Source organism: Aspergillus pseudodeflectus (genome assembly GCF_044049435.1).
Source record: "Aspergillus pseudodeflectus strain CBS 756.74 chromosome Unknown BJX68scaffold_4, whole genome shotgun sequence".
Taxonomy (NCBI): Eukaryota; Fungi; Ascomycota; class Eurotiomycetes; order Eurotiales; family Aspergillaceae; genus Aspergillus; species Aspergillus pseudodeflectus.
In genome coordinates this window covers 962,242-976,374 of record NW_027263780.1, presented here as the reverse complement: position 1 = coordinate 976,374, position 14,133 = coordinate 962,242, and the positions used below count along the sequence as shown (strand labels likewise).

Genomic DNA, 14,133 nt, shown 5'->3' with positions numbered 1-14,133 from the left:
TTCCCAATGAATAGTATATGGCAGCGGGATATATCACACTCAAACATGGCCAGTGACCACCCCTCCAACTCCAGGGTCCCTCCTCTGCTTTTGCTTCTTTCTCCTTTCTGGGCTCCCATGCTTTTTCTCTGTACGACTTTCCTCTACGAGTAGTTGTATTCCATGCTAAGCTTACTTGCTTGCTTGCCTTTCGATAGACAGACAGACAGTTCATCGCACCCCTCTTTCCGTCTTCTTTTCGTCTGCTCGTTTGTTCTTCCTTTCACTCCGGTCTATATCGAGATCTACTTTAGTCTCTGGGAGAAATGGCTTACCATCGAGAATCCTTCTCTTCAACATCTTCCTCCTCCTCATCTCTCTACTCATTCTCGACGCAAACGCCACCCCGATCCGGTTCCCGAAAACAGGGCCCCTCAACCCAGAAACTCAAGTTGAAGCGGTGGTTCTCGTCGCATCTCCTCTCGCCTCGACAGCCGTCGGATCCAACCACTGTTACTGCAACAAGTAATACCACCACTGCAACCACTACGGCGAACACGCTTATCCCTGACAATATCCCGACCACAACTGCCCAGAGCTCGAAGCTATCCCGGAAGTCTTCGGCTTCACAGTCGCATTCGCAGTCCTCGTCGTCACTGGGGATAAAACCCCACCAGGATCCAATCTGCAATCACAATCCAGAACACAACTACAACAACCCCATCTCATACCGCGACGAACGGACAATCCACATCCAAACCGAATACACCTCACCCAACGACCCCCTCTCAGACTCCTATGCCGCCTTCTGCCGCGCATTCACCTCGTCGCCATCCCCCGAACACCAACGCCAGAAGCGGATCCCACTCCCGCGACTGCCAGCCTCATCACCGGACAACGACAACCTCGAAATAGAAACAGAAACAGAGTTCCAGAGACAGGGGATCGAGAGGACGGCGGGCACAGCTGAACACGAGCTGGGGTCGGGGGCTCCGTTTGCGACTGGAAGTGCGATTGCGTCTGCGGCTGAGACTAGTCTCTCTGTGCGGGACGACCGGGCTGCACCGAGCGCTTCGCCCGCGATACGATTCCTTCCTGTCGGTGCGCATGGGTATCTTCCTGCGGGCTGGGCGTTGCCGAGACCGCCCACGCCACCACCGGGAATTCTCACCCCGGAACGGTATCAGGAGATGCAGCGAACGGCTGAGGAGGAGAAGGAGAATGAGAAGAAAGATAAGCGGGATGGAGGCCGGTTGACGTGGTGCCTGCCCATTCGAGTATCCTGGGCGCCGTGGGGCAGGCCCAAGGAGCCTTAACGACGCAACTACCAACTCAGAGACTTATCGGCGAATTTCCTGGCGTTCTGGCGGAGGCTATAAATAATTACCGAACCTTGCAAGATACACCAAATTATCAATGTCTCAGATAATAAATTCATCATTGCCCAGACCCAGTTCACATAGAGCAACAATCCACCCCAGCAACGGCACTTCAATCGGGTATCCTGAGCAGTTTATTACATACATCTTAATCCTATACAAGCAAGATACAAAGAAAAGAATGGAAGAAAAATAACATCCCCGTCGTCCCACAAGGTCACTTATACGTCACCCAAGCGTTCATTGTGATACAGCCTCTGTCAGCCCCTCCGGCTGCGGCGTCGCTGGCTGGCTGGGGGGATTAGGCGTTGCCCGCCGTGATAGCTGTGCTAGCTCTCCAACGAGTCTAGACTCGTCAGTTGCGCTCATAACATGTTTCAGAGGGCTACTTACCGACGGTGTTCATCGTACCAGTCGTCATTCGCGGATCGGATATGCTTAAGCTGTTCCTGTATGCTGGCCATCTACCAGTTCTATTAGCGATCGTTCATAGTGCACGAGAGACAACACGATGACGGGGAGACCCCACCGTTCCCTCGATCGATGAACCAATGTCCTCACCTTCCGCTGTGGTCGCTTCTCCCTTCTCGCTACCCGCCTCCTTCTCCTTTTCGTCGTCCGCCCATCGGCTACCCTGCAGTCCTACGCCTGAACCCTTGATGACATCCTTCTCGGCCTTCAGCGCTGCAAGCTCGGCTTCGAGCTCCCTGACTCGCTTGCGGCTACCGGAAATAGACGACTCAACCTCGCCCAGCTGAGTGAGGAGGTTCATGTTCTTGTCGATCTGGGCGTTCATCTCCTTCTCTCCTTCTGCCAGCTTCTCCTGAATGCTGTTGTTATGAGACTTGGATTCGTCCAGTTCCTTGGTAACGGCATCGTGCTTGGCCTGAAGGCGCGACAGCTCGTCTTGAGCCGCAAGGACCTGCTTGGACGCCGACTCGAGTTGAGACTTAGTGCTGTCCAGAACAGCGACGACCTTCTCTAGCTCTTCCACACGAGCAGCCGTTGCCTGGTGTTTCTGCTCCCATTCGTTCTTGTCCTTTTCTAGGAGAGAAAGCTCGGCGGAGTGTCGTGTGCTGGACTCGGCGCTGGATTGTTCAGCGGCAGCAAGCTTCTTCTCCAGATCCGCGATTGTCGCGTTCAAGCCGTCGACGACAGAGGTGTCTTGGGCGGCAGTTTGGGCAGCCGTGAGTTGAGTCTTGAGCTCTTCGAGAGCAGCATCATGGGATTGCTGGAGTTCGCCCAGCTTAGCTCGGTGAGCCGATTCTAGGTCAGACCGGAGACTGGACAATTTTGAGTCTTGAGCGGTGAGAAGCTCCTCGATTGCCTTGCTGTGCTCTGCATCATTCTCAGCAGCCTTGGAGGCTTGCGAGCTTTCTAATTCTGTCTGCAGCTTGATCTTGGCTTCCTCGTGCTGCTGCTGAAGGTCAGCAAGCTCCTTGGCGTGGCTGGCGCTCTGCGCGGCGACCTGTTCCATGGTAGACTTGAGTTCCGTCTCAAGTGCTTCGATCTTGCCGGCGTGAGAAGCCTCCAAGTCGCTGTTCTTGGTCAATGACTCATTGTACTGGGCCTGGAGTTCTGCAAGAGCCTGCTGGTGGTATCCAGACGCTTCGGCCTTGGCCTTCTCAAGCTCAGCAGCATGTTCGGCTTTGAGCGCTTCGAGGGACTTCGCATGCTCCTCGGTCAGAGCAGCAGCCTGTTGGGTCTGTTCTTCCAAAGCCTTCTCCGCAGCCGCAGCTCGCCCTTCTGCAGCCTTTACTTGACCCTCCTGCTCAGCATCTTTCGCCTTGAGCTTGGTCTCAAACGTGATGAGCGCTTGCTGAAGTGCGTCTGCTTGCTCCTGCTTGGCCTGAATCTCAGCCTGGAGGGACTTGATCTCGTCCTGTCCTGTGGTGAGTTGCGACTCCAACGTGCTGACCTTCTCCTTGAGCGATTCGATTTCCTGAACAGCAACGGCTTGAGCGGCACTGGCACCCTCCTCCGAGGCCTGTCGGGCCTTCTGGGCGGCCTCCTCAGCCTCGAAAAGCTTCTGTTGCAGAGCCTGTAACTCATCCTGGTGAGCTGCCTTGAGCTCGTTCACCGCATCCTCCTTGGTTTTGTTCAAAGAAGCCTGAAGTTCGTCGAGTTGCTGAGCATGAGCGGCGCTGGCGGATTCGGTGGCCGTCTTCGCACTTGCGAGCTCCTCTGCATGTGAACTAGTAGAGGTTGCGAGAGCCTCTTCATGCTCGGCCTTGAGCTTGGCAATGGCATCCTCATGACCTGCCTCGAGCGCCTTCAATTTCTCAGCAAGCACACTGGCGGAGGTCTCGCCTGCTTGCTGAAGCTCAAGCTTGGCTGCTTCCACGGCCTCCTTCAGCTCGGCCACCTCTTTCTCTTTCTCTGCAAGCTGAGCCATAGTTTGCTCCCGACCCTGGGTACCGGCGGACTCGGCATCGGCAAGCTTGGCTTCGAGGGAAGCAATTTTCTCTTCCAACTCGGCAGCAGACTGCTTGGCAGACTCCTCAGCAACACGGATAGCCTCATCCTTGGACCTGGTAAGACTTTCAATCTCGGCCTGCAGCTCTCCACGCAACTGCTCGAGGGCGGATTCTTTCTCATCTTGGAATCCCTTGGTAGCGACTTCTAGGCCATTCGCCTTGGATAGGACCTCCGCCTTGAGAGCTTCAATCTGTTCGGCATACCCGGCAGCCGCAATCTTTTGCTCGGAAAGCTCTTGAGAAAGAGCTTCCAGCTCAGATTGGTGCGACTGCTTCAACTCATCCAGAGCCGCAGACAACTTCTCATCACCCTGAGAGGCTGCCACCTGTGACGCATCTTCCAAGTCCCTGAGGGACTTCTCCTCGATTTCCTTTCTCTTTGCTTCTGCCTCCTCGAGCTGAGTGCGGAGGCTTTGTAGCTGTTCTTCATGGCTCGCCACCAACTTACTGATCTCCTCCGTGTGCTGTTCCTGGAGTGCCTTCGTAGCCTCCTCCTGGTCCTTTTCAGCGCCTTCGGTCTGTGGTACCTGAGCTAGCTTTTCGTTCACTGCCTCGAGTTCTGCCTTGAGGCTGGCCACAGTCGCTTCGCTCTCAGATAGCTTGGCCTGAAGAGACAGTAACTTCTCTACATTTTCCTCGGCACTTCTTGGCGCGGTGCTTAACCTCTTAGTGGCAGTTGAAGTTGCTGTTGGTCGTGTAGCCGTTCGTGAGGCAGTTGTAGACGTGGTAGGACGGGTGGTTGTGGTTGGGGCCTTTGTAGTAGGTCTTGTGGAGGAGACGGTGCTGGTGCGCGATCCGGTCGTAGACGCTATACTGGAACGTCGATCCAAGGTGGAGGTCGGCTTGACCGGAGCTCTACTACTTGTGGTGGTGCCCGCGAGCGACATCCGCTTAGCGGTTCCAGAGATACCCCGCTTCTCATCACCGGAGCTAGCCACAGACCGTGACTTCTCATCCGCGGAGCTGAGTGATGGTCGAGAGCGGTGGGAGGCGGTAGTCGACGAACTGAGAGGTCTGCGAGCAGTGGTCGATGTGGTGGACGGCCGTGTGGGTGGCTTGTTTAGAACACCGCCATTTGAGGTGGAAGTCCGAGTGGACGAAGCAGTCTTGGTTGTACCTGAAATGGATGTGGGACGTTTTGTCGCAGACGTTCCAGTGACGGGACGCTTAGTCGCGGTGGCCGGGGTGGTGGTCTTTTTCACGGGGGAGGCCTTTACGTTTTCCTTGTTGTTGGAAGCCTCGGGGCTCGTGATCAGCTCCTCGCTGCCAGACATGATGCTCGATTCCACTGGAGTGGCCGGTGCGACATCCTCCGTGTCAACCTCGGCCGGAGGAGCGGAGGGGATAGGGTCCTCTGTGGAAGACATCGCAGGGACCGGCGGTTGGACAAATGGGCGGCGAGAAGGGTACAATAAGGGTTGGCGTCGCTGGTATTTCTTCGGTTTGTAGGAAAGTCAGGAGCTGTGTAGAAAAGCGAGGTTAGCTTGGAAAAAGCAAAAAAAATAGTGCGGAGGCACACCGCTCCAGCAACAACATTTCAACAAAGGGATTGCAGGAGAGCTTTCAAAAGAGGAAGCGGAAGGAGATCCCGCAGTTGAAGTATCGTTGAATGCCAAAGCTTAGGCATGATATTCCCAATAACGCCGGAGACGAGAGAGCCTCGACTCCTTTTCGTTTGGGTAGCAAATTGCGATGCGTAGGGAAACTTGAATCAGTTGACAACTCACCCGTACCACGTTGCTGACGTCCAATTGGCGATCTGAGGCGTTCAATCAGCCAGCTGCACCAGATGTCTGACTGTATACTGCACGGTGAGCTGTTAGCGGCGCGCCCGACCCAGATGAGGAGTTGGGGATGGGACTGAAACAAAAGAACAGGCGCGTACTTAATTAAGGGTGTACACGACAAATCACACAACAAATGGGAATCAATAAGCAATAACCAGCTGAGGAAGGATTATTAGAGAATTAGGCGACTGGATAAAAAGCAGAAGGAGAGGAGGAGGGGTGGGTTGACTCGGGGGACAGCAACAGCAACGACTCGCAGCAGGAACAACGCAGACACGCCAGAGCCAAAAAGGAGGGGGAAGCAACAGGTCACCTGTGCGCTAGGCCGCTTTGGGAAATGGCCTACCACCGCTGACTCGTCTTCTCGACCTGTTCAGTGACCACTCAAGGGAAAGAGTAAAATGGAATAATAGTTGTTGAAAGTGATGGTAGGAGACAAAGAGTAAATAACGCGTCAGGGGTAGTCATGTTGGTCCGTGGTTGTGTGGTTTCCGGAACATCTGGATCCATGGTTCCTTGGACGTAGAACGAAAGCCCCGAAAGGTGCCCAAAGGCAGTTGGATCAAGAGCTTAGAGCTTGCGACGACAGCTTCGAAAATCTGGATTGACTCAAAGAATTGACTGGAAAGATACTGACTTAGAGGTCTATCATCTGTAAGCATCACCATCTCAGCTACGTTGGAACGAAGTCAGACTGCCAAAATCTCTCGCTGTAGCGAGGATCTCGTTTTATAGAACTGCTTAATAATACATTCTAGCCGATAACAAGGCTTCTATGCGACTGTTTCGCAATATATCCTAGACTTATCGGGGATTAGGAAGGCGAGATTTCTCGTTATAGAGGAGTCGGGAGATAAGCTAGGAAGGCGTCAGAACCTACTAATGCGAGCTTGTTGATGTTGACGGCCTTTTGGGAAAGCAAATCAAAGTCATGTTCTTCATGTCAGAACCAAAGAAAGCGGTGCGATAGATCGTATCCATGCTGTTGGGGGTGTAAAAGGTATAGAGATCCAACTCAAAGCACTGGACAAATAATGATTAATATTATTTCTTCTTTTCAAGGCTTGACCAGGTCCACCTACCAAAGCTTCAGCACTTCTTTCCTCCCGGCTTACCTCTGTACACTGTGGAGTACAAGCCAGATTACCCTGTTGAAGCCAAGCCCCACTTCCAAGAGCTTATTAAGTTCTGTAAGCCACCTTTCCACGGCCAGCCTAGCCACTGTCTTCTGTTTCATACCCTTGGGAAGGACATTTCATCTAACATCAACCCAGTCCGACACCGCATCGGCCTGCAAGACCTAGAAGTGGAAAAAGATAGCCTTGCCTTGCACCTCCAGACTTCATGGCTTGGCTTTATCCACAGACCCGTGCCTCTTCCATGCAACACTCTATCTTGCCTCCGCGCAGCTAGACGGGCTCCGCAGCCTGCCTACACTCTGGTTTAGTCAGAAAACAATCTACCACCACACGCGCGCGATCCAACTGCTTAATCCGCGCCTTGCTAATCTGTGCCTTGCGGCCGGCGTGGAACCAGACGATGGGGAGTAGAGTGGGCACTTTTCGATGGTTCGTTCCGCACTGAGGGCATTGGTGTTAACTTGAGCCCTACCATAGCAACATGATGTTTGCTGCCACTGTATTCGACCAGGTCGATGTTTTTTTAACACAAGACTACAACGGTAGCGGTCCACCCTTCGGCTTCCCTCGCCTAGCGCTGGAACGATTGCGGGCTTGTTGCAGTAAAATGGGCAATTTCCTTGTTCAAACCCATTTGATTGGCATATTTGAATGGGTGGAAGAGCTTTTCTTGGTGGAAGGTAATGCCACTACCACAACTGCCCTAGACCGTGCCTCGACCACTACCTGGACACCCCTTCCTTCAAACCTCCAGGAGATAACGCGGAGCGAGCGCGCGATGCTACGTGCATGTACTAGAACCATGCAAATCCTACAGTACCTCCTGGACAACACACCCTTCGATCGCCGGTACCTGGAGCAGCTTCGGCAAGAGCTCGAGCGATCTAGACCAGACGGATCCTCTCACGTGGGTGCGGTATACAGTGGAAGCGAACCTGTGGGCCATGAATATTGGCATGGCACTATCATACACCGTGGATGGACGCTTATCATTCCTCTTCGACAAGCAGTGTATCGCAATGTCTATTCGGGCGACCGACACGGCGCTGCATGAAAGGTTCTGATGGGCTTGTTACAGGTGGTTTCGGCGGTTGGTTTGGGGTCGGCGCGTAGGTACGGAGTGAGATATATGGCAGGCATAGGTACCTCATGGAGTAGTAGCAAGACTATACAGGGCGTTGTTAACAGATGCTTTCCTTCGTAATCATAGTTTGTATCATGTTTGTAGATACTGGTGTGAGGCTAGAAATGGCATGATCAATAGCCATCGCTACCCAATCCTCATACAGCGTGTCGAGCAACTCGACGGCTCGCCTCCAGAACATCCATTCACGCTGTACCTGTAATTGTGGAGATTTCCATCAGCGGACTTCCACCTTCGAGCTGTCTAGAGAGTAAATACCATCAACATATCCGACATTGGAGTGTATATGTGAAGATTTTGAGCATAGGGAGATAAACGCTGCTTCCTGAACACACGATCTATGAAATGCCTCTAATGATTCTCCTTGAGGTACAACAATATTACGTAGCAATACTGATCACGAGATTCTACCATGACTCTACCATATATATGTAGCGACGCAGCCCGAGGTGACACATACTTCCCCAGTCATGAAGCCTGGTCCCAAACGCTCAGCAACCAGCGCCATGGCTCTCGCCCTTCCGGAGTGCGAAGCTCGTCCCTGATTAGGGGTTCATATTTATCGCACATCCTTCGAGATTCCTCGCGTATTTCCGACAGCGTGCGTCCCTCGAGTTCACTAAAGTTCTTGAGGATCTGGATGTACCTCTCACGACCTATGGGGGAAAATGACTGTTAGTGCGGTCCAAGTAGAATGAGTTGAGCAAGAGGACATACCTTGGAACTGCTGTAACCCATCTAAGAGCGCCCGACCTTCGGCATCCGAGAACTGTCTGATAGTCGATGCCGGAGCAGAAGCTACATCATCGTCGCTTGCGATAGATATCACGCCGTCGGAGGAAGAAGATTCGGATTCGGTCTCGGGCTCAGGCTCAGGCTCGGCCTTCTTCAGAGAGTCGAATTCAGATGCTTCTATTAGGTTTCGGAGAGGCTGAAGTAGATTTTTGCTCCGCGTGGTGCACCGCACATACTGCTCCCTTGTCAAGCTCCGCATACGGTTACAAAACCGTAGGACTAAGCTCAAGGCACGGTGTAGGTGATTGTAAACAAGGGCGAAACGCTCGGGATCGGTATGATATGCGTCAAATATGGCAAATAGCAATCGTACCATGGCTGGGATAACGCGAACTTCAAATTCACCGAATAGTTTCAGGCCTCGCTCTTGAGAAGATTCGTTCCGCTTGGTGACACGATAGAAGACACGGTCTAGTATTGCATCTCCCTCGGTCGAGATACTGTCCAGCAGTTTCTCGGATTTGCGAGCTTCTTTCAAAGAGAGGCCCTGAGAAGTATCCGGATCATCAGGTAAACTTTCGTACCATTTTTGGGAGTGGGATATCAGATCAAGGATATCTTGAAAGCGTTTCGCCAAGGTCGGATTGGTGGGACGCTCCATCAGGCGTGCCTCCTTGATCAACGCCTTCCAATTTTCTTGCTGTTGTCCGATTTCCATAGCCTCTTTGAAACGAGGATAAGGGCTTTCTTGCTCTTGGGTCTTCTGGCTGAAGACGACACGCCGCCTCGATCGCTTCTTGGGTCGCCTCGCTTCTGGGGTCCAACGGAATCCTGAGGGCTCTGCACGGGAGACCTGTACCAATGAAGAACGATTTTCTGATTCGCCTTCTTGGCGGTTAGATTCTTGCGGAGCAGCAGATGGATTGCTTGACGACTCCGGCGTAGGCGACCACGAGAATATCCCTCCAGAACCTGATTTCCGGGACTCGGCCGGGGAAGGCCTCGGTGGGCGTCGGAGCTTTCCAGCCCTTGTGTCCGGTGACGAAGGCGGATCAGCCTCCGAGGATAGCTCGTTGGAGTTGGAAGCCGTATACGCGGATCCGGTATATTCGTCGGCCGTGTCCTGATGTCCATTTACCCGGCCTGAGACATGGTCACCCATTTCCACGTCGCCATCAACATCTTGAGCCTCGGAACGTAATAGACGACTGGACCTCGGCTTCTTATCTGGCACTGGGGTCTCGCGGACTTTGCTTGGGCTGCGGTTGATCACAATTGAAGGGCCAGGTTCCGCGGCACTCCGAGTAGACCGGGTAGACCTCGTCGAGCGCGGTAGAGTATCCCTTTTTTTGCCAGATCTGAGCTCGATCACCCTACTAGGTGTCCCAGACTCGCTGCGAGCCACCCGTGCCTGCTCGACTCGTTCAAGGTCCTGCCTCAAAGCTGCTGACGGGGTGGGTGATTTGGTGCTCGCAGACCGGGTACGAGGGGTATCGTCTGAAAATACATTGAAGTTCCCGTAGAAGTCGATATCATCACCAACTAATTCCTCCGCCCCATTATCAGACTCATCACTGCTCGGCTCCTGAGAAGGATGCCACGAGTCCCCGTCTTCGACGTTCGATTCAACGTGCTCAATCTGGGTACGTTTTGCCCGAGTCCTCGCCATGGTGGGACTGGATTGCACTTGCGCTACGTTCTGTAGACGCGTAGATCGTCGTGGGGTGAAGGGTTCATCGTCGGCCAGGGGCGATGACTGTGAATACGTCCTTTGCGCGGGTTCAGGTGAATTGGGCACCTCCCATATATCTCGGCGGGGAGCTCGGGGAATGTTTCGCAGCTGGCGAACTGGCTGGGCGCTTTGCACTTGGCGGCTATCTGCAGCTGAATCCTTTCCACTCATCACATTATTGAGGATATCCACCGCGGAGGGGCGCTTCTTCGAACGCGAGCTTCCGGAGCGCGTCGGCGGCATCTTGGTCGAGAGAAATCATCCGAATGCGGTGTGACTAGCATTATTAGTAGTTAGAAGGTCACTCAGTGAGAATTGAAGCTCCGCGGCGATGTCTGGCGCGTCATTTAGTGGTGTGATGGCTGAGGTCGGGCATGTTTGACACAAGACAAACGAAGCGCGACCCCAAAAATGGATTTCATGGCGTCATGGATGCAAGCTTCCTCAGAACACTCGTGTCTTTCCCCAGGAACATCCCCACAACGCTTTTCTAATTTGATGATCTACCTCTAATTCTGTCCTAAATTTGCGACAAAAGAACATCAAGTGGAAACGAGATGGCCAGCTCGCAGGCGCGTGTTTTGCCCAAGCTCGACAGATCTGCGGGGCACACTTTCGTCCAGCCCAGCAAACGCATCAACGAGGGGCAAGATGTCGCCGAATTCCTGACGTCCAAAGCCTACGTCGATATCATGACCTTTCTCTTGCAGCTAAACCGATCCTTATTTCCGACGAAACTCCCCGAGGGGCGAGTCCAGACCTGGCCCTTGAACAGCGACGCCGTTGAATACTCCGCACCAGTCCGGCAGCTACAACAGCTACTGTCAAAGCTCGAAGCAATCCTAGAAGAGGCTCCCCCTGATACTGGCCCACGGAGATTTGGCAATGTCAGCTTCAGAAAGTGGTACCAAATAGTGGAGAGCCGGGCTTCAAGCCTACTGGAGGAGTGTCTCTCGACGGATATTCTGCAAACGCCATCATCGAATCCGGGTGGGCCAACAGCAGAGGTAGAGCTTGTCTCATATTTTCTGGGTAGCTGGGGGAGTCCGCAGAGACTGGACTATGGTACGGGACATGAGCTGAGCTTCCTGGCTTTCCTAGCAGGGATTTGGAAGCTCCACGGCTTCCCCGAGAATAGTCCAGGTGTGGAGGAACGGGCAATCGTACTGGGTGTGATTCAACCGTGAGTAGTTTGCTGTACCTCTCTAACCTATCATCCAATCTAACCTTGCTTTAGGTACCTCGAACTGGTGCGGACCATCATCAAGAGATATACACTCGAGCCCGCAGGCTCGCACGGCGTCTGGGGTCTGGACGACCACTCATTCATCCCCTACATCTTCGGCGCCGCACAACTCGCACCCGCCTTATCAGATTCAGATCCAGTCCCAGAAGAAGGCTCGCTCCCGGACGCCCCAGCGCCTGGCGGAGTCGCCAAGGCCAACATTGTAGAGCGAGAAAGAGGAGAAAATCTATACTTTTCCGCAATCGGCTTCATTTATGATGTCAAGCGAGGCCCGTTTTGGGAACACAGTCCGATGCTGTATGATATATCCGGAATCCAGGCCGGATGGGCTAAGATCAACAAAGTACGCCTCTCACCGCTGCCGGGTCTAAAATGTCTTGCTAACAGCACGCAGGGAATGATCAAGATGTACAACGCCGAAGTTCTTTCAAAATTTCCCGTCGTGCAACATTTCCCCTTCGGGTCGCTCTTTAGCTGGGATCGGGATCCCAATGCTGTTGAGCCTGTAGCCACGGCTCACACAGCGGCGCCATCACGGCGGCCAGAGGAAACGGTTCCGTCGGCGACACATCCCGCAGGGCCAGGAACTAGAGCTCCGTGGGCGAGTGTAAAGGTTCCTGCACCATCGACGAATCTTAGAGGCGTCCCATCCACCCTGCCAGAGACGTCGCGGCTACCTCCAGGCCCGATGGGCCCGACTCGGGCTCCCTGGGCGAGTGCGCAACCAGGACCGGCCCCCTCGAGTGATTCAGAATCTGCGGGACATGTGCCGACGAAAGCCCCTTGGGCTAAGCGATGATTCCGTGGGCTTTCATGCACGGATTCCTCAGTCAAATTTTTGTAACGAGTCATGAAGCACGTATTATGAATCTCTCATTCTCGACATAAGAGTGAACCGGGAGTGAACATTGACAAACCAACTTATCTGGGTATCATCTATAAAAACATTCCAACGCCTTCGCAAACCCAAGGATATACAAGTACAACATGATCATTCCGAGTCGGACCCGTAGTCAACCAGTGCAGACGTATGCCGGTTTGTCTCTTGGTTCTCCTCAGTGTTGTGCGCCGTGTCCGTAGGAGCGGCTTGTGCATCACCCTCCTTCTTCCCCTCTCCCTTGCCTAGCACCCTCCTCTTCTTTTTGCCCCCCGGCTGCCATCCATCCCCATCATTGAGAAACGGATCAAGCGCAGCACGCGTATTCCCCGTCAACTCACTCCGAAACGCTGCTTTCCTCTCCGCAACAAGATCCGCCGCTTTCCGCTTCCCGCCCTTTACACTCTTGCTCCCATTCACACCGTTTCCTTTCCTAGACGCGTCCGTAGTCGAAGACAAAGATGAAATCGGCTTGTCAAACAACGCCTTCGTCCGCAACCCGCCTCCAAGCCCAACACCCTCCTCAAACTCTACCATCGCAGCCCGCAGTCGATCCTCCTCCGTCTCATCCACAATGTCAATACCCAGGCTCATCTTTTCCTTAAGCGCCTCCTTCCCTTCCTCTTTCTTCTCAAGAACCTTCCTCTCTGCCCGGAACCCGCGCCGTAACCGTCTAGAGACCTCATACGGATCATCCCAGTCGCGATCCTGCCGGCGCTGCAACTCCAGTATCCGAGTCCGCGCCTCATCGACGACGCGCTTATCCTCAATCTTACCCTCAATCTTTGCAAAGGGGTCATCCGTTCCAGCCTCGGCTTTGCCCACCAGGATCTCCCCAACAGCATTCCCCGCCTCGTCGACACCATAATCCCGCCTCCGGCCCCCCTCAGTAACAACATACGCCGTATTCTTCGGATCCGTACGGATCTCAATCCATCCACCGCAAACACTGTGCTTGAACCGGAAGCTGTAGATCGGCGTCGAGTGGTAATTCCCAACCTTCTTCTTCTCCGCATTGAATCGGACCCCCTGTCCGATGATTGTTTCCGGTACGCAGGTCGTGCACCATGTCGCAAAGGGCATTTCAAAGCGTACGATTAGCGCCCCTTTCGTTTGGAGGTGGCGCGCGCGCGAGCCGAGCGGGTGTTTGGAATGCAGGGCGTTGCCGGTTGTTGTGCCTTCGAGGTCCGGAGGGACATAGCGGCCCATATCTGCGGAGGAAGATGTGTTAGTTTCTTTTATCCTTGCTTGCTTCCTTGTGTGTCTAGAGCACATCCTGCGGATGCGATGCGATAGCTCGGGGTTTGATAGGAAACTGTTCACTTACTAAAACCCTGCATTTTGCGTGGTGCCTCGCGCTGCGGCGCGAAGCGAAATACAGATTCTCGAGATTCGACTTGTTTGCGCCCTTCCGGGGAACAGCAGGATCATTGTACGGCTGTGCCTTGTGTGTTGCGTTGCGTTGCGCGTGGTTAAAGTCAGAGTTGGGAGCCGGCAATAAGGTTATTGCCGCGTTGACGTTTTGTGCATGTGGGGTGGAGCTTATGCAGCTCGGTGACTAAGCAAAATGCACTAAGCTATTCACTATTGTACATGCGATGTACTCCGTATAGGGCTGGCTCGCAAGGAAGGAACGGC

General features: G+C 53.7%; 6 protein-coding genes across 6 annotated transcripts; 3 read left to right on the top strand and 3 right to left on the bottom strand.

Annotated features, from left to right (window-relative positions):
- The first annotated feature begins 66 nt into the window (after positions 1 to 66).
- Positions 67 to 1,710, top strand: BJX68DRAFT_144800 (uncharacterized protein). Its single transcript, XM_071036550.1, has one exon. The coding sequence runs from the start codon at positions 306 to 308 to the stop codon at positions 1,293 to 1,295; it is 990 nt and encodes a 329-aa protein (XP_070903971.1). The 5' UTR covers positions 67 to 305; the 3' UTR covers positions 1,296 to 1,710.
- On the bottom strand, positions 1,447 to 5,603 carry BJX68DRAFT_144790 (M protein repeat protein). Its single transcript, XM_071036549.1, has 3 exons — positions 1,888 to 5,603; positions 1,752 to 1,822; positions 1,447 to 1,704 (listed from the first exon to the last, which is right to left on the bottom strand). The coding sequence occupies exons 1-3, from the start codon at positions 5,200 to 5,202 to the stop codon at positions 1,599 to 1,601; spliced, it is 3,492 nt and encodes a 1,163-aa protein (XP_070903970.1). The 5' UTR covers positions 5,203 to 5,603; the 3' UTR covers positions 1,447 to 1,598.
- Positions 5,604 to 6,842: 1,239 nt separating this feature from the next.
- BJX68DRAFT_227617 (uncharacterized protein) lies at positions 6,843 to 7,958 on the top strand. Its single transcript, XM_071038706.1, has one exon. The coding sequence runs from the start codon at positions 7,243 to 7,245 to the stop codon at positions 7,813 to 7,815; it is 573 nt and encodes a 190-aa protein (XP_070903969.1). The 5' UTR covers positions 6,843 to 7,242; the 3' UTR covers positions 7,816 to 7,958.
- Positions 7,959 to 8,264: 306 nt separating this feature from the next.
- Positions 8,265 to 10,782, bottom strand: BJX68DRAFT_227616 (uncharacterized protein). Its single transcript, XM_071038705.1, has 2 exons — positions 8,623 to 10,782; positions 8,265 to 8,561 (listed from the first exon to the last, which is right to left on the bottom strand). Exons 1-2 carry the CDS (start codon positions 10,613 to 10,615, stop codon positions 8,374 to 8,376), a joined length of 2,181 nt encoding a protein of 726 aa, XP_070903968.1. The 5' UTR covers positions 10,616 to 10,782; the 3' UTR covers positions 8,265 to 8,373.
- A 2-nt stretch (positions 10,783 to 10,784) lies between these two features.
- Positions 10,785 to 12,513, top strand: BJX68DRAFT_144768 (serine/threonine-protein phosphatase 2A activator 1). The gene is made up of 3 exons (XM_071036547.1): positions 10,785 to 11,555; positions 11,610 to 11,961; positions 12,013 to 12,513. The coding sequence occupies exons 1-3, from the start codon at positions 10,930 to 10,932 to the stop codon at positions 12,415 to 12,417; spliced, it is 1,383 nt and encodes a 460-aa protein (XP_070903967.1). The 5' UTR covers positions 10,785 to 10,929; the 3' UTR covers positions 12,418 to 12,513.
- BJX68DRAFT_144771 (Saf4/Yju2 family protein) lies at positions 12,514 to 13,958 on the bottom strand. Its single transcript, XM_071036548.1, has 2 exons — positions 13,823 to 13,958; positions 12,514 to 13,706 (listed from the first exon to the last, which is right to left on the bottom strand). Exons 1-2 carry the CDS (start codon positions 13,833 to 13,835, stop codon positions 12,610 to 12,612), a joined length of 1,110 nt encoding a protein of 369 aa, XP_070903966.1. The 5' UTR covers positions 13,836 to 13,958; the 3' UTR covers positions 12,514 to 12,609.
- Between the last annotated feature and the right edge of the window lie 175 nt (positions 13,959 to 14,133).